Here is a 19,631-nt window from a genome sequence, read left to right on the forward strand (position 1 = left end):
TTGGCTGGCGGTTTAGCTTTGCATTTATAGCTATATGTCGGATGTTTATCACTTGAACAAGTAGAACATTGTGGAGGTTTTAATGTATTCGGACAGTCTTTGGTCTCATGATTGCCAGTACAGTATCCACATTTTGCAACATTTGGACATTTAGCAGTCACATGTTGATTGTATACTTGACACCGCTCGCACCGGACTGGAAGAGGTAGGTTAGTACGAGATGGCTCTACCCTGTGACGCTTTTTAAAGATAAACGCGCCCTCTTGTAACAAGGTATCAATGGCAGCTTGGGAAGTGGTCAGAACTCGTATCATGTATGTTGCTCCGTTATTATTTTTGATACGAATACACTTTGACACCTCAATTCCCTCAGCCTTTAATTCCTCAAGCACTTCGTCATCGGTTATTTCCGGTAACACTCCTCTAATAACAACCGACATCATGGGTGTTCTGGGAGGAGGAGGATTTTGCTTGATTTTATCTGGAAGCTTCGACAATTGTGCCGATTTACCGAAAATTTCGTAACTCGCCTTATTACGAAGCGTTGTACCAAAATTTTCATCTTCGGACTTGATGATAACACCACCTCTGGTGAAGACAATCTGGTGAATACTCGCTCGTGGTAGGTATTTGATGATTTGGTTAAAGATATGGCGAGTGTTACTATACTTGGGATCGAAATTCGTCAGAAGAAATGAATATAGTTTTGGTCGAGCTAGGGTGGCTGCATATGACTGTTGCATAGCAACAGTGGACGTGGTAGAATTTGTTGCGGTCTGCATCGGTTCTGGTTCTTCTGGACCTTTGAGAAAGGTAGGAGAACGAGAGCGGGATCTCTTCTCTACAGACTCTAGACTACCCTCCGATAACTGGCGGATACGCCGATTACTTCGGGGATCTCGCTTGGCATCTGCCACGGGTTTAGAAGGAGGACCTTGTACTAATGCTGGTAGCTTATGCATGGCGCAACAAAGAATGTGCACCGCATAAGGTATATTTATACGGGTGAAAAGAACCCCGATCCGATAAGTGGTATAGCCCAAACAAAGCAACGAAACAGTTGGTCAGAGTGTAGAAACAACAATGACCTTCAAAAATTTAAGGTGAAACCCTCCAGAAGATGAAAATCTTCTGTCTGCCTTCTAAGTAGTGTATCTGTACCTTTCTCACAAGTACGTTTGCAATACTTGATCACAGCTTAGTACAGTAACTATCTACAAGAGAAGTTAGGTTCGAAGTATCTGTGGGTAAATTACCCAGCTCCAATTACGGTAAATTTTCTGTCTTAAATACCTTCGAGATGTTAATATTGCAATGGCCTCCTAGACCTGAGAGTGCGTCCAAAGCTTCATGCACCTTTCGGCAAATGCTATGTTTTAACTTGTAACTAATCTAATTAGAAATGCTGTCCATCAGCAATGATTCTTGTTGTCAGCCATGGTACTCCTCCACACCAACTCGCCTGACATCTTGCGTTCAACATTTCCCTTCTTCCTTCCTTGGGTTGTAGCTCCTGCACGATGCTTTCGTTATGGTATTTTCGTATGCCTGATGAGCATGTGTAATTGCATTTTTGGGTGCGTTTTTCTCACTGCCATTTGTATTAGTGTTGCACTTTCCAATACGGACATTAAAAGTACCAATTATTATGCATTTTTTGCGAGTGTTTTTTTTCTGATTCTTGTACCATTCAACGTGCAATCGGCTTAATTAATTTCGTTCGAACCTGTGTTGCATATTCTTTCACACACGACACTCTGGTAATACGTCGGGAAACAGTTCCGGACAGAAGATGACTATTTCACACCGTCAGGTGGTGTCAGTGGCTATAGCTCTGTAACGATGCATTTCCGGACATATGTTCATATGAACGTTTTTACTTGTCTACCCGTAAGGAATCTGCCCCTGAATTTTTGCCGTGTCTTTTTGAAACACCCTATACATATCGGGTGTTGCAAAATACGTGTTACAACTCTTGGGAGCTGACTCCTGTCACTGAGACAAGAAAAAAAGTTCTCTTGAACATTCGACTATCGGACATAGTTTTGGATCTACAACGTGCCGAAAGCGTGGGAAAATGACTTTCGGACGCCAATAGTTCGGAAACTACCCAACGTAAAGAGGGCGGGTAAAAAATTCACTGAAGAAGTCATACCTGCTGTATTGAATTTTGCATGTTTCACAATCCTACGATGCACGCGCAAGGGATTCCCCAACGGAACATAGAGAGTCCCGGGTAATCTGCCAAATGAAAATTGGTCTAAATGGATATGAATTTATAGGGTTTCTACTACGTAACAATAATTCGTTTGTATTAAGTCGATATCTAGAACAAATACAAAATGGCGGACATCTTCATGCCCGTTGTGTGTGGTTGCATAATCGCCAGGTACGGGTGCTGACCAACAGTGACGTTCTGAGTATTAAGTGTAGCGAATTTGTACTCAAATGCTCTAGAAAGACATCTGGAGTGTCGGTAGAGCACAACTCATGAAGCAGGTGATTCACGTGTGTGGAAACATGTAACGAAAAATGACCAGAAATTCACTCATACTCAGTAAACATGAGTTCAAAGCGTTGGAAATGTAAGGATTAGCGTCAAGAACATGAAAGCCATTGCCAATTCACCAATAATATTCCATCAATCGGATGCAAAATGATGTGCACGGTTGCACACGAATAAGGATGCAACAACTGAGGCCAAGCTGAAATTGTGCAAGGGGACTCACAAAGAAACTGGGTAAACTAAATGAATGCCACTAGTGGGATCGCATGATCGATATTGAAATGTGGCCAATGTGTGTTGATATCGACATGTAGCTAATGGACAAATGCCAGTATGTCCCACTACTACTGGGACACCGTCCCACGTGCGAAAAATAGGAAAATAACTACTCGGGTCTTGAATCTGAGGCCGTGGGCTCCAAGTAGTATTGGAAACTGCGACCACGCGAGCAAAAGCGATCGCTCTAGCCCTGAGGCTCGATGGAGTCTCACTTTCTCTGTATTCATTTCTTTGAGGAGCACCTACTTTGTTTGGCAATTGCTCTTGTACAGCCTGCCGACATGCTTGTGCGTTTCATTTTGTTACTCTTACTGCACAGTTGTAAACAATCAGAGCTTTAAGAAGTTTCTTCCTATTTCTCATGTTTTATTTTCTATATGTATGGTGTTCCAGCTGTAGTATTACATGTGCCAAATTGGTTCATTTTCGTCTTTGTGTTGGCATGTTCACTGTGTGTAAGATACGAATTTCTAAAGGTATTTTCCTATATTTGGAGCACGTAAGTCATGGGACATGATACGTATTTGTTATTTTCACGCTCTATCAGAATTTGAACCATGGATTAAGAGATTTCTTTTCATATGTGAACTGTGGGACAATGTTCCAAACAAAGAGGGACATTGATACAATCGTGTTCTAGTTACTTTCTACCAAAAAGTGGACCAAATGTAATAGCAGAATGCAGTGGCGGCGATTGGACGTTAAAGGGGGGGGGGGCAAGATATGATCTGAATATGTGTATATTAATGTTAGTGTTCCTGGTTGTTTCTAACACTTTGTTTGACGAAAGGTTGTATAACTAATGGGATACTATCTTTTTCAGTTAAAATTCTGTATATCGTGTTTCATATTTAATTACGTAAATTGACAAGAGCAACGCACATAGGTATTAACCTTTGATTCCTTGCTCATGAACATCTTAAAATTCTGTATGGAAAATTGTGTGATCAGATTATTTTATAACATATTTGTAAAACGAATAAATAGAAAGGATATTACTAATCATACTAATGAATAATGAGGCTTGTTTTGTAGAAGTTATATTGAAACTGGGGATTAATGAACAACTTACATTTTTAATTCCACACTTGCCATTAAATGTGTTATTACTCTTAGAAAATGAAAGACAGTAAATACTACAAGCATATGCTACGACGCAATTGTAATATTAATTCCTTTGAATTGCAATTAAAACGCAATTCCTATAGCTGTCTTAACTCCACGGGAAGACAAATAACCAATACACACTTACGCAACGACAAATGTTATGTGGTACCATTTTTTTCTATGAACCAGTAATATATGCAAAAACTTTACATTTCCAAATGAAACTATATATATTAACCATTTTAAATTATGGCTTTTTAAAGGTAAATTATTGAATTTTTGTCAATCAGCTACAGCATCATCCCTATTTATCCTAGGGATCATGGTTAGTACCTCATTCTCTTCAGAATAGAACAACATTTCAAACGGTTCCATTTACGTTTTCCTATCATGTCCCTAAGGCGGGAAATTTTGAGGGAAATCTGGATTTTTTCTGATTTTTTCAAACTTTGATCCCTTCTGGACCCCCTTTTTAAACGCACAGATCTCAAAATCAACTGAAAAATACAAAGGGATGTACTAAATGTGTATAAAAATTGAAGCTTCTATCTTGAAGTGCGGGAAAATGTTTACCAATGAGCTAAGAACATTCCCACAATGCCCCAGATGACCCGCATGTAATATAAAATTTCCCTGAGACATCCCTATTTATCCTATGATCATTGTTCGTACATCATTCCCTTCAGAATAGAACATACTTTCAAACGGTACCACTCACATGTCTCCATCAGGTACCTGAGGTGGCAAAATCATGAAAAAATGGATTATTTGTTTAAAAAATATTCCTTCTTTGTACTTTTCTGCCCCTCTGTACCCCCTGTTTTAACGCAGAGATCTGAAACAAATCTAAAAAATACTAAGGGGTGTACTAAATGTGTGTACAAAATTTCAGTCTTCTAGGTGCAAAAGTAAGCCCGCCAAAAATAATATCTCTACAATACTCCAGATTCCCGTATAAGAAACATCTCAGGTAAAAATTCCGAGACATTCCTATTTATACTAGGATCATGGTTCGTACACCATTCTTTTTATAACAGAACAGCCTTTCAAATGGTGCCATTCACATGTCTCTGTCACATATCTGAGGAGGGAAAATCGCGAAAAAAGGGATTTTTGTTAAAAAGATAGCCTTTTTTTTTACCTTTTTGCCCCTCTCCCTCCCCCCCCCCCCGTTTTATCGCAGAAATCTGAAAATAATGTGGAAAATATTAAGGGGTGCACTGAATGTGTGTACAAAATTTCAATCTTCTAGGTGCAAAAGTAAGCCCTGCAACAAAAAGTAATAAAAAAAGTCATAACAAAAAAAATGTTTTTAGTTATGACGTCATCACACTCCGTCTCGACGCAGAAAGGCGTGAAAGCATATACAACGTGTTCTACAATGCCTCCAAGCTTGAGAAAAAAACAGAAGTAAAAAGCTTTTTTGGTACTTTTCTAAATCGAATAATGAATATTCTAGCCTATCACCGAAAAAAAGATTATATAATTTAAAAGAGTTAAGTGGTCACTTCAAAAAGTGGGGGGGGAACTGCCCCCTCTTGCCCCCCATAATCGCCGCCCATGGCAGAATGTACAACGTTATTTTCCTAGTTTTCGCACGTGAGACGGTGTCCCAGTAGTAGTGGAACATGTTGATATTTGTCCATTAGCTACATGTTGATATCAACACACACATTGGCCACATTTCAATATTGATCATGCGATCCCACTAGTGACATTCATTTAGTTTACCCAGTTCCTTTGTGAGTCCCCTTGCACAATTTCAACTTGGCCTCAGTTGTTGCATCCTTATTCGTATGCAACCGTGCACATCATATTGCATCTGATTGATGGAATATTATTGAGGAATTGGCAATGGCTTTCATGTTCTTGATGCTATTCTTTACATTTCCGATGCTTTGAAATCGTTTACTTAGTATAAATGCATTTTTTCTGGGCATTTTTCGTTACGTGTTTCCACACATCATGTGAATCACTCTGCTTCATGATTGTGCTCTACCTACACTCCAGATGTCTTTCTAGAGCATTTGAGTACAAATTCGCTACACTTAATACTCAGAACGTCACTGTTGGCCAGCATCCGTACCTGGCGATTATGCAACCACACACAACGTGCATGAAAGTGTCCGCCATTTTGTATTTGTTCTAGATATCGACTTATTGTTATCTGGTAGAAGCCCTACCAATTCATATCTATTTAGACCAATTTTCATTTGACAGGTTATCCGGGACTCCCTACGTTCCTTTGGGGAATCCCTTGCGCGTGCATCGTAGGATTGTGAAACATGCAAAATTCAATACAGCAGGTATGACTTCTTCTGTGAATTTTTTACCCGCCCTCTTTACGTTGGATAGTTTCCGAACTATTGGCGTCCGAAAGTCATTTTCCCACGCTTTCGGCACGTTGTAGATCCGAAACTATGTCCGATAGTCGAAAGTTCAAGAGAACTTTTTTTCTTGTCTCAGTGGCAGGAGTCACCTCCCAAGAGCTGTAACACTTATTTTGCCGATATATATACAGGGGTAGACAAAAATCTAAAAACACTTCATATATATACATAGAGTTGAACAGTTCAATTTTGAATTTTGATCTTTTTTTTCTGTATAGACCATAGATTCTCAATTGGGCTAATGTCCAAATAACCATTTTTTTAACCCGTGAAGTAGTAGGAACTGAATGTTTATTTTTATTGTGTTTCTTGTAATTTCCAAAAGGAACTGGAAGCTGAGATAAGTATAATTTATATGCATAAGTTCATAATTATGCCAAGGTTAGATTCGTATTATAATCTCAGATTAATTTTATGTTTATGTTATTTCGCTGCAGCGTTTGTTTCTAGACAAAGAAGTGTTCCACTATATCATTTGGGGCAATGGCAGTCAACTGACCGGACTTTTCCACACATGACTCTCATTCCCCACATTGGAATTTTATCATTTTCTTTTTCTTTTGATACAGCAGGGGGGGGGGGAAATTTCACTAACACAAACAATAACCTGCATCTTTCCAAATGGCCCAAAACTACAAATGGATTACTATGAAAAGGTCATGGACGCAAAAAGACATGAGATGTGCACTACAAAACATAATGAAGAGAATATCACTTCATGTTACTGCTAAAGTTACAAGAATTTCTTCCAGTACGTTCAAGAGAGGTCCAATAAAATGGTTTGCAGATCAAAATTTTCCTGAAACACTTGATCAATGCAATGTTGTCCTTGTGTCGTTGCAAAGTTCAGATTCTCTGCAATAGAAAAATAACGTCTCTGTTTTCCAAGCTAACACCTCTTCAGTTGTTGATGTCATTTTTGCCAATATTTCGCCTTTGCCTTTTTTTACCTTCAAGTACTAGAACTTCCACATAGTGTCAAAGAATAAACATAAGAAGCACTTTGAAATATTGATAGAAACACCGACGAAAGAAGTTTTGAAATCTCAGGAAGAAAAGAAGAAAAACGAAGTGACCAACAAGAGGGGAAATTCTAATGATAAAGAAATTCGTGCATCGAAAGAGGAAAAAGTTATCCTACTAGTTTAGCTGAAAAGGTTGATGAAACCACGATTAAGGAAACGGATCTTCCATCTACTCTTAGTACTTTACGAGAAAACAATATCGTTTGACCTCCTGAAAGCGCAAACTGTATAATTTGAAGAAATTTAGTAAAAATGATGAACTGTGGTATCGGTGTAAACAGTGTGGTTATTGAGTTCATGAGGAATGCAGTGGGTGTTATTGGTATTTAAAAAAAATAGCTAATAAGATTGAGAAGAAAGAAATAGATTATCTTAGGTGAAAGTTATGAGTTTTTAAAAGGAACCTTTTATATATAAAATAATAAAAACCATAAGTTGGATAATATAAGTCTACGTTAATCTATCATACACCATTACACATTAATTTGCAACTACTGTATATGTTGTTTGATGTAAAAATCTAGTTATATGAGAGTAAAATAACACACGTTTTGTTACTGTGGTCTAATGAAATATTGATAGTTATTTAATAAACGTATTCTTTCATGTCGTAAATTATGTAATTACTTTTTAATATGTGTGCTTTTTATATGTATCAATACTAAAAACAATGTACAGTTTTCCGCCATTATTTGTTAAATAGAGAAAGAAAAACAAAAGCAGAATAATAATCATACAAAGTTGGCAAATCTTTAACTTTGTTACCTAATTTTCCTACGCTGCTGCCTGACTGCCATTCTCCGCACGTGTGGAAACTTCCGGTCTACAGCATATCTCATTTTTTTTAAATCGTGAACATCGGTGTGATGTAGGTGTGAGCTTGTAATTTTGCAGTATTGTAGTCGACAGACTACTATATCCACCAGAAAGATATCGCTTGTTTTTATGTTCATATTTGGGGAATACATTAATATTTCCCTTAGGTGACCGGCATTCCCCCTATCTTCCCTATGCGAGAACTACCCTCCTAACTTTAAAGATGCCCTCTCTTGTGGAGTGTGTCATGTGTAAGAGATAAATATCATGTAGTTTAGATTTTACTGGAACAAGTTCTCACAAGGGGCCACATTCTGTGATGGTTTGCGTCAACGCAACTCAAAACCTTTGTTTTAGTTCGCGATAATATGCAGAGCAGTTATAATTGATTTTTGCATATTTTGCGTTGCCTTATACTTCGCAGTTCTTGCGAAGGCTTGTATAGAATAAGGTCGTAAAGGATATATTTTGTGAAGAATAGAACGTGCTTCACGACTTTCTATACTTACTTTGTGTGTAATTAGTCCATATAATGCTAAGAAAAGTATAAAGCAAGCTGTCTGCGATTACTCATTGTTCATTAACAGTTTCCATAACTAAATCTTTTATTTACGTATACAAAAAATCAACTAACCAACGTAGTAATAACTTGTTTACTTACCATGACAAGTTCTTTTATCTTCTGACGATTGTAGTTTGATCCCATCTCCTCGCCTAGAATGACGTCCAATAATACAGCAATGGGTAAAGCCAGTGGACTGGTAAGGTACATAAACACCTTGATTATGAAAATACATTTAGCGCCCACGAAAAGACCAAATCGAGAGCATACTGCTTGGGGAACTATTTCTCCTATAATTACAATTGCCAATGTTGAAATTGCAATGGCGCCTATTCCTGGAAGAACTGAATCCACCAAGATGGAATTACAGGTGTTCACAAAGACATTAGATAACAAAATGGTGCAAAGAAGAAAATTCCCTCGTCTTCTTACGGGAAGAATTGCTGCTGCGTATTTTTGTTCATTAAATGTTCCTGTTCTTGTGAGTAGTTGGAGTTCTGTTTCATTCAGAGAAAGAAGTCCAAGGTTGAGTCCTGAGAACATACCTGACACTATCAAAAGTAGGCCAATAAGTATAAGCTTCATCCATAGTTCTATAGGTGACGAAATATATGTTTTGAATGTGTAATCAGGTCCTTGATGAGTCCAGTTTTCATTAATATTCAGGCAGAAATAATATTGAGTTTGCTTTCGTCCTTTTAGTATTATTTTCAGGTTAAGTTTGGTTTCTGACACACGCTTTGTCTGTAAGAAAACCAAAAAAAAAAAAAAAAAAAATGTAAAATATTGGAGCTTATCTATGAGATTTAAATAAAATGGATTGTTATCATTATATTTCGTCCTCCTCGATGGACTCCACATTGACCTAATATTTTAATTGAAAATTGTATGTATTCTATAGCGAAATTTAGGGTGATGTAATTTGATAAATGAAGGGTCAACTGATTTTTTTCGAAGTGGAATAGATAAAAAATGCCCTAGGAAAGGGAAGCAGTGTTTCCAGTAGTCAGTAGATGTAAATTACAGTGGATGGTACACAACTTTACTTCAATTTTTGAAGTGGTCAGAATGGCGTTAGCGGCTGAGACTCTGCAGTGTAAGAAGTAGTACAGAATTAACCTGGCATTCTGTAAATAGATCCAGATGAAGATATAATTTAGTAGTACTACGAAGAGCTGAAAAAACTCTCTGGCTGAGCACATAGGTTATTTGATGCACCCTCTTAAATTTCAGGGAGGGTGTATTGGGTCACCTCTTAAATTTAGGAATTGTCACAAACTAAAAGTTAATAAATACCGGTATTCTATAAGAATCGTGTATAGGGCCTATATATTAAATCATAAAATTGCGAGAACTTGCTATAATCACAGCTACCAAAAGCTATTGCTGTTATGCTATAAAAGAGAAGGAAAACAACAATCATTTTAAATATTTTCCACAAATACGTCATTTTCAGCAGTGCTGCAAACTTCATCAATGTTAATCAAATCTCCGGAATGATTTAAGATATCGAAGTGCCCTAAACAGCAAAATAATTTACATATTCATTACAAACCCCACAAGTAACTAGATATATATTTATCTAAGCATTTTTTTTCGAAATAAAGCATTTTTAAAAAATTCAAAGTTTCAAGCCTTGCTGACTTGGTTCCTATACATTCGAAACAAGTCATACCATAACCATGGTATCCAACACTAAGATACTTTCGGTGTGTATTATCCTGTTCATCTCTGTTGTGCTGTGTGTGTTAGAGGCTTCCAAACTTTGGATATGCGTGATAATTAGTTTGCAACATTGAATAATAAATGTGTTATTTTAAAATTTCATTTGACATGTTAATTTGAAATATGAAATAATCTGACGTAGTGCCATTGGAAAAAAATATAACTTTATGGTGATTTGGCAACACTGCTTGTTGGGTGTTTCTATTTAATACATGCAAAAATGTCCTTCTTATAATTGCTTTGTGCAAAGTTTCGCTTTTTGTCCTGTTTTGGTTTCTTCGTTATCACTAAGGCCCGGATTTATATGTAAAAACGTATTTTTATTCCGAACACATACAAGCCCAAAAGAAGGTTTATTATCCCATTAATAGTCTGCAAGTGTAAATTACAAATTTTATTTCACATAAAAATACATATTTTTTGAAAAGAGTTATGTAAATAAATATTTTGGGCATTTTAGTAATAAATACATATTTTTAATAAATTTCCGTTATTTTATTCTAAATTTCACAATGATTTTTTAATATATACTTTCTCTCGAAAGAAATTAACATCGGTAAAAGAGTAGGCTACATAAATCTATCCATCGTATTTATAGGCAATTTCCCATTTGCAGAAACTGCGTCGTCATAAATTCTGCTTATCAACGCTGGGTGTTGGGTTTGTTATGGCAACATTTGTACCGAGTTTTGTTCTTCTTTTGTTTTTCTTTCTTGTTCCTTCGCTCGTTTTCTATCAGCTGTAGTGCAAATGCTAATGTTAGAATAAAAATAGTATTTTTTGCCTTCTATAATATAACATTAACGTTTTATTGTAACATCTGGCGATCGTGACACGACTGAAAAACAACTTAAATAATGGAGAAGGCAAAATGAGTTAGAACAGTGGCGAGAGCGGTATTTACAAAAATCGCAAAAAATGTGGAACAGTGTTCTAATGCCGCGAATGTGAACATTGACGAAATTAAAGTGAAGTTTGAAATATTGGAGGATAAATACAGGGCGGTTGATGAAGCACACAATGAATACATTGAACTGTTATTAAAAGAAGAATTCGAAGAAGATGATTTGGTTCAGGAAACAGAAGCACAAGATAAGTATGTTCTGACATTTTATGGTCTCCGTACGAAAGTTCAAGAGTTGATCGATAAGCATGCATCAAATTCAACTCGTGATACAGACAGTGTTTTGACAGAAGATAAGAAACGGGGTATTAAGTTACCGGTAATTGAATTGAAGAAGTTTGATGGTGACTTAAAGAATTGGTTACCGTTTTGGAGTCAGTTCAATCGAATCGATGCGGACACGAATATCGCAAACAGTGACAAATTTCAGTATTTAGTTCAGGCCACTCTACCCGGTTCAAGAGCACTCCAATTCGTTGAAAGTTTCCCGTTATGTGAAGAAAACTATCCGAAAGTGATTGAAGGTTTGAAGTCACGTTTCGGTCGTGAAGATACATTCGTAGAAGTGTATGTGAGGGAACTTTTTAAAATGGTGTTAACCCTGCAATACGCGCGCGGGCTACTATTGTAGCCCAGAGTTTTTGTTTTCCTTGCAGCAAAGTAGTTTGAGATGCTAACACAAAGGGTGTCTGTGTACCTTTCTATCAACTATCATTCTGCATTTTTAGTGTGTAGTCGAACGTAAAATCGTAAAGAGCTCATTGTTATTCTGCTTGAAAGTTTCATGGGCTACATCTGTAGCCCGCGCGACTATTGCTGTCATAAGTGTTCCAAAACGTTGAAAGTTTTTTCATCATAGCTTGAGTGTTGGTTATATGGTCAATGAGTTTGCAAAATGCCAGTTCTGATGAGGAATGTTTTCTAGATTGCGATAGTGATGATGAATAAAATTTTGAGACGAAAGAACTGCATTTTTCGGACCCAGAAATAGTAGAAATTCAGATGATGTTACTGAGAATTCCCGGTGGCAGGAATCAGTGATACCTGTAAATGATAGGGATAATAAATACAGTTCTCATCTGAAGTAAATTACCATGTAGCAAAAGACAATTTCAGATAAAAAAAACACCTACTCGTAATATTTGTACTCGTGCTCATGATATTTTACTTCGTTTTCCTGGACCTAAAGGTGAGGTCAGGTCTGCGTTGTGGTAATTTGAATGTCTAGAATTGTTTTTAGATGCAAACTTTTTCAGACTTTTAGTTGATTGTAACAATATTTACATTGACAGTGTTAGAAAGAGATTTGTACGTGACCCTGATGCAAAACTTACAGATGAGACTGAAATACGTGCCCTTTTTGGCATTTTGATGCTTTTGATGAGTGGTCAATGCTTGAAAGAAAGTCTGTACTGACCACTCAATCACTTGTGTGCAGAACATGCTTCGAGGATCTTGAATAGGAAAACAGAAAAATAAAAAATATATGAGAGTAAATACCATATATATATCATTATGCAAAATCGTAATCAAACTTTCGATAGCAAGAAATCACAAAAAATATTTCGCTGAAAAGTTATATGTTTTGTCGATAATACGTTTGTCTGTAAGCTTTGTTTGTAATTTTTTTTATAAAATAATGCGTATTTTTTAAAGAATTCAGACATATATGTTTACGATGAATAAAAGTTCGAAATGCACCACATTGGTGCATTTATTGCTTAATACAAATAACTTTTACAGTCCTATTCGTGTATTACTTTTGAAAAATGAATGGCGTTGATCTTTGTATATACATAGCTTTAAAAATAAATATATTTCTCAAATTGGGTATAAGACCCTTAAAACAGTTTATAAATACATTTCTCTACAAGAAATATAAAAATATTAACAAACTAGCCAATACAATAAAATAAAATCAAATGGGCTACAGTGGTAGCCCGCGCGACTATCCATGTCACAGAAATCTGCGCGCCTGTTGCAGGGTTAAGCAATTTGAATAGTAATAAGCAATTAGAACTCAGTGCCTTGTACGACAAAATTGAGTCACAATTACGAGCATTAAATACATTAGGAGTGACGATAGACAAATGCGCAGCAATGCTGTACCCACTAGTGGAATCGTGTTTACCTGAGGAACTTTTGCGAGCATGGCAAATGGGAACTACGAACTATGGATAATCTACAGTGGAAAATAGACTGGAAAATTTAGTCTTGTTTGTGAGAAAAGAAGTTGAAAGTGAAGAGCGGATAGCACTTGCAGTTGCGGGCTTTGATTTGAAAGATACTTCCAGTGCGATAAAGAAAAGGAAGGATCGAAGTAGTCCCACAGAAACTGTTCCAACAGCGGCAGAGTTAGTTAATTGTAAAGGTGACCCAGAGAAATGTATTTTTTGTAGTGATTTTCATGTTACCGAAGAATGTTCGAAGGCACGTAACTGGTCTTTCGAGGAAAAAACAAAGGTGTTAAAAGCAAAGGGTTGTTGTTTCAAATGTCTAAAACCGGGGCACGTTAGCAGTAGATTTAGAGTAAAATTAAAATGCGCCAAGTGCAAGGGACAAAATTCATACATTATGTGCAAGGGACCAAAAGGTAACAAGGAAAACGACGGTACAGTGAAACAAAGTGTAACGAAACCGGTTATTGAAAATACATTAACTAATAACGTGTATGCTGTAACGTTTTTGCAAACATTAGTTGTAAAAGTAAGGGTCAAGAGACAGAAAGGGAGGTAAGAGCAATTATAGATACCGGTTCCCAACGATCGTACATTCGAACAGCTACCGCATTGGAAATGGGATACGAAATTGTTAAAAAAGAAAGTGTTAACGCATGCACTCTTCGGAGATATTTGTTCTGCACCTTATGAACATAGTTGTTATCAAGTTAGGTTGTATAGTCTAAAAGGAGATTATGCATGCAATTTTGAAGCACTGAACCTAGATACAATATGTAGCAATGTGACGTCAGTAGTTGAAGGTCCTTGGATACAAGAGTTAGAAAATTTTGGTGTAGAAATTTACGACAGGAACCCTGGCGCGGTAGAAATTTTAATTGGTTCTGACATTGCAGGAAAACTTTTTACTGGGAAAAGAATTGTGTTGAAGTCCGGATTCGTAGCTATGGAAACATTGCTTGGTTGGGTTTTAATGGGCAAAGTTAAAGTACGTGGTGATGTTAAATTCTCGTCTATGGCAACAATGTCCATGTTTTGTAAAGAAGCATGTATAGCGGATTTATGGCGGTTAGATGTTCTTGGTATCACAGATCCAGCGGAAAAGAAGACAAAATTGAAAGCTCAGCAAGCAGTAATGGATTACTTTAATAAGACTGTAGCTATTAATGAGGAGAAGAGGTACGAAGTAATGTTACCTTGGATAGAAGGACATCCTACACTTCCTAGTAATATTGAGATGTGCAAAAGAAGATTGAATACACTCATTGCTAAGTTGAAGAAGGAAAACTGTTACGAAGACTATTAACAAGTGTTGAATGAATGGATATATGATGGGGTAATAGAAGAAGTTCCACCAGAAGAAAAGGATAGAGAAGGACATTATTTACCTCATCGCCATGTAGTCAAGGAAAGCAGTACGACGAAAATACGTCCCGTCTTCGACGCTTCAGCCAGGGAGAAAAATTATCCTTCATTGAATCAGTGTTTAGAGAAGGGCATTAATTTGATCGAAATGATACCCTCAATTTTGATAAAGTTTAGGTTAAATAGGATCGGAGTTGTATCCGATATCAAGAGAGCATTTTTACAAATTAGTGTTTGTAAAAGAGACCGTAACTTTTTGAGATTTTTGTGGGTTGACCAGGAGGGAAACAAAAAGATATTTCGTCATAAGCGTGTAGTTTTTGGTGTGAACTGTAATCCATTTTTTCTGTGTGCAGTGATAGAACATCATCTTAAGTTAGAAATGGAAAAACAAAGAGAAGGAAAAAGCCAATATTCCAGAGAAGTCATCGCTCAGCTTTCGAAGTGCTTTTATGTGGACAATTGCGTTACCAGCGTAAGGAATGAAGAGGAGCTTCATCACTTCATTAATGAAAGTACCCAAGTAATGGCGAAAGCTGGATTTGAGCTGAGAGGGTGGGAGCACACTTCTTTTGGCGAGATGGAGCAAGACAACGGAGTACCAGTCTTAGGTCTACAGTGGGAAACGAAATCTGACACTTTGGCAATAAGACCAGAATGCTGCGACGGGTTGATACCAGAAGTTCTTACTAAGAGGGTTATTTTGTCGTTTGCAAACAGGATATTTGATCCTATAGGGATTAATTCTCCAGTGACGTTGTATCCAAAGATCCTTTTGCAAGAAATTTGGCGATTGGAATTAAGTTGGGACGAAGAAGTACCAGGGGCAGTAAGGAAGAAATTTTTACAGTGGGTAGGTGAATTGCCTTTGTTGAAAGAACTTTCATTTCCTAGATATATACAAGGAGATTCAGAAAATTGTAGCCTACATGTGTTCTGTGATGCAAGTGAAAGAGCCTATGCTACGGCAGTTTTTCTTAGAACTGTTACTAGAGAAAACATTAATGTGCAGTTAGTACAAGCCAAGACAAGAGCTGCTCCTATAAAGAAATCAACCATAGCAAGATTAGAATTATTGGCAGCTACTATTGGTGGGAGACTAGCTACTTCTGTGATTGAGGCCTTGAATCTTGAAGGTATACAGATTTATTATTGGACAGATTCTACAACAGTTCTTGCATGGATTAAACGAGATGAGCAATGGAATACTTTTCTTTGGAATCGAGTGCAAGAAATCCGAAAATTCAGTGAAAAAGAAACTTGGCATTACGTACCAGGAACCATGAATCCGGCGGATTTACCATCGAGAGGGTGTACTTCAGAACAACTGCTTGAGTCAAAATGGTGGGAAGGTCCTTCGTGGCTGCGACGACCCAAGGAGGAATGGCCAGAACAGAAGTATGAGTACAAAGAAGAAATCATTACACAGGAAAAGAAAAAGACGGTCTCATCAGCTATGTTTAATGTTGGAAAGGAGGACAGTGACTGGTATTATCGGTATCCTACGAAGTACGAAAAATTAGTTCGCATAATAGGTTGGATGAAAAGATTTATTCATAATTGTCGTTCTAAGCAAAGAAGAAGCAACGAATTGTTTGTTGAAGAATTGATAGCAGAGAAGACTGTTATTAGACTTGTCCAAACAGATTCCTTTGAGGGTGTTGGCGACAAGAATTTGAAATCTTTGTGTCCGTTCGAAGACAATGACAAACTCATCAGAATAAAAACCAAAATTACAGAACTTTCAGATGTTGAAACCTTCCGTTATCCAGTTGTGTTGCCAAGCACACATCCAGTAGTAAAAATGTTAGTGTACGATAAACATGTGGAAGCTTGTCACGTTGGTGTTCAAGGTTTGTTGAGTCTTCTTAGGGAACAGTTTTGGATACTCAAAGGAAGAAAAACTATTCGATCTATAATAAAGCAATGTGTCATATGTAAACGATATACCGCCAAGAAGTTGGAACCAATCCCTGTAGCCCTACCCGAAGATAGAATCAGAGATGCAGCAGTGTTTGAAGTAACGGGAGAGAACTTTACCGGACCAGTTAGACTACGAGATGGAGGAAAAGCTTGGATTTGTATATTTACCTGTGCAGTATATAAAGCAGTGCATTTGGAGCTTGTTTCCGGATTATCAACGAGTGACTTTCTTCAAGCCCTTAGAAGATTTATAGCGCGTCGAGGCCGACCTTCGGTCATTTACAGTGACAATGGCACGAATTTTGTTGGCACAGAAAATTTATTGAGCAGACTGGATTGGAAATGTATGACATCTTTTGCAAACTGTGAAACGCATCAAGTGGAAATTCAATCCACCCAGTGCTGCTTGGTGGGGTGGATGGTGGGAGCGTTTAATTCGATTAATGAAAGGACTGTTAAGGAGAATACTTGGAAAGGCTTCGCTAAATTATGAAGAATTCATTACAGTGTTGTGTGACTGTGAAGCTGTCGTGAATGGTCGAGGGTTAACTTATGTTTCTGATGATAGTTCGGATTTATTAGCTTTAACTCCAGCTATGTTTCTGCAGCAAGTTAGAGAAGTAGGAGTACCGGATCTCGACAACTTGGAATCCGTTAACCTACAAAAACGGTTGAGATATTGTCATAAACTCAGGGAACAGTTACGCAGTAGATTTCGCAGTGAATATTTGGGACAGTTGGTGCAGCATTGGAAATCAAGAAGAGACCATAGTGAAATAAAAATAGGGGATGTTGTACTTGTAGAAAACGAGAACTTGAAACGTTTAGAATGGCCTTTAGCAAGAGTTGTGGAAATATTACCTGGACGTGACGGTGAAGTACGACTTGTGCGGTTGAAGACATGTACCGGATTGATGATGAGACCAGTGCAACGAGTTTTTCCCCTGGAAGTTCATTCAAATGAGACACCACAGGTGTTGAAAGAAGCAGCAGTGTATCCTAGTGATGAACAAATGGACGGAGTGAGTGATAAAAACACAGAGACTGAGTGTGAAACAAAACTTCAAATTGTTACAACTCGAACTGGTAGAAAAGTGAAACCTCCTACCAGATTAGATCTTTTGTATATACTTAAAAATAAATAATGTTTGTTGTGGTTGAGTTACTAGTCCCCTCAACGTAACTCAAGGTGGGAGGATGTTGGGTTTGTTATGGCAACATTTGTACCGAGTTTTGTTCTTCTTTTGTTTTTCTTTCTTTTTCCTTCCCTCGTTTTCTATCAGCTGTAGTGCAAGCGCTAATGTTAGAATAAAAATAGTATTTTTTGCCTTCTATAATATAACATTAACGTTTTATTGTAACACTGGGTAAACTTGTGCCAAACAAAGAACTTCTGAAGGAGTGCTTTGTACTAAAGTAAACAAGTTAGTGTCAAATGGGGAAAAACATTTCGTAAAATTGCCAACTAGAATTGAGCTTTTCAAAGAAACAAACCCCGATCTTTTACTTTCTCCAACGCCCGCAATCACGCGGTGGGGTACCTGGCATAATGCAGTACTATGTTATGTAGAGAATTTTGAAGCATTTGTATCTGTAGTAACTAAACTAAACCCAGATATGACTTCATCCATTGAAATTGTTCAAAATTTAGTAACTGACAGTGACTTGGCTTTCATATCTGCCAATTTTGGTTTTTTGACTCATTCTATAAAGAAACTAAAAACTACAGGAGATTTATTGAGTACTTCGGTTAAAGAAGTATAGGAAATACAGTGCATTGAAAGAAAGCTGAATGTTCTCATATATATAGTGGCGGATCCAGGAAATGATCAAGGGAGGGGCTAAACATAGTTTGCCGCTTTATCCAGTGTAAAGCAGGATTGAAGCCCATTTTATCCAGTGTATACCTGAGCATCAAGGAACATCATCTTCTTTCTGGAGGAGAGAAGATCTTGCTTATCACACTAAGTATGCATTGAAATTGAAATTGAAACAAGAAAACTTGAAAAAGCTTCAGGCTGGCCGGGAGTCGAACCCGGGTCCACCAAATAGAAGTTCAAAAAGCTAACCACTCACCCACCGCGCCATTTAAACTTCCATCCAAACTAATACCTAGTTAAAATCGTTTCATGGAAAAATATAAACAAAATACTCAAATATAACAAAAAATATATAAACAAAATATAACTAAAAATATAAATAAGAGAATATAAGCAACTTGTGTGAGTGTCTTAATGACTTACTCGAGATTTCCTTGTTTAACTCAAAAACAAGTTATATAGACGTTCCTCAATGAGGAAAATATCACGAAATGTTCTTCAAGTTGAGGCTACGCCATTGACAGAGACATAACTTGTGGGGGCAGGCGGCAACCGCCCCTCCCCAGAAAAGCTTCCCGCCGTTCGGGATGGCCCATTTTTAGACAAAATTTTCTTATTCCATATACGATAGGACCATGAAATTAGAAATGAAGCATCAAACAGGGTCGCTCATTACATAAACGAAACCACACTCAAAAGATAAATAGAACAAAAATGAGTCTTGGACTCATTTCAGTAAAAAATGTCTACTATTAGGGGCTCTAGAAATAATATTTATTCGTATGGCTTTGAGATTTATCAATATTGTCCCCTTAATAATTTTGTCATGTATGAAATGGGCCCAGGGAGTAACTAACGGAACCGAAGACCTTGCCGTGCGAGAGGCCCCACAGGCTCCGGGATTCTCATAAAGATTAAGAGAAAGTTGGAAAGAGGGGACCCAAGAATCAGAAGAACAACTTTTTCTAGGGGGCTCAAATAAGCTTATTAATGCTTGCCCCCCCCCCTCAGAAAAATCCAAGTTACGGCGCT

At 37.3% G+C, this 19,631-nt stretch overlaps 1 protein-coding gene across 2 annotated transcripts in view; it reads right to left on the bottom strand.

Annotated features, from left to right (window-relative positions):
* The window catches only part of LOC145690806 (unextended protein-like), a 233,938-nt gene that overhangs the window by 173,350 nt on the left and 40,957 nt on the right, over window positions 1-19,631 (bottom strand). For both annotated transcript variants that reach the window (XM_081766103.1, XM_081766112.1), the window contains exon 3: window positions 8,785-9,429. In XM_081766103.1, coding sequence (XP_081622229.1) covers window positions 8,785-9,429 — 645 coding nt within the window. The remainder of the gene's footprint in view (window positions 1-8,784; window positions 9,430-19,631) is intronic.

This window comes from Thermobia domestica, chromosome 1 (assembly GCF_964235325.1).
Source record: "Thermobia domestica chromosome 1, izTheDome1.hap1.1, whole genome shotgun sequence".
In the NCBI taxonomy this organism is placed as follows: domain Eukaryota; kingdom Metazoa; phylum Arthropoda; class Insecta; order Zygentoma; family Lepismatidae; genus Thermobia; species Thermobia domestica.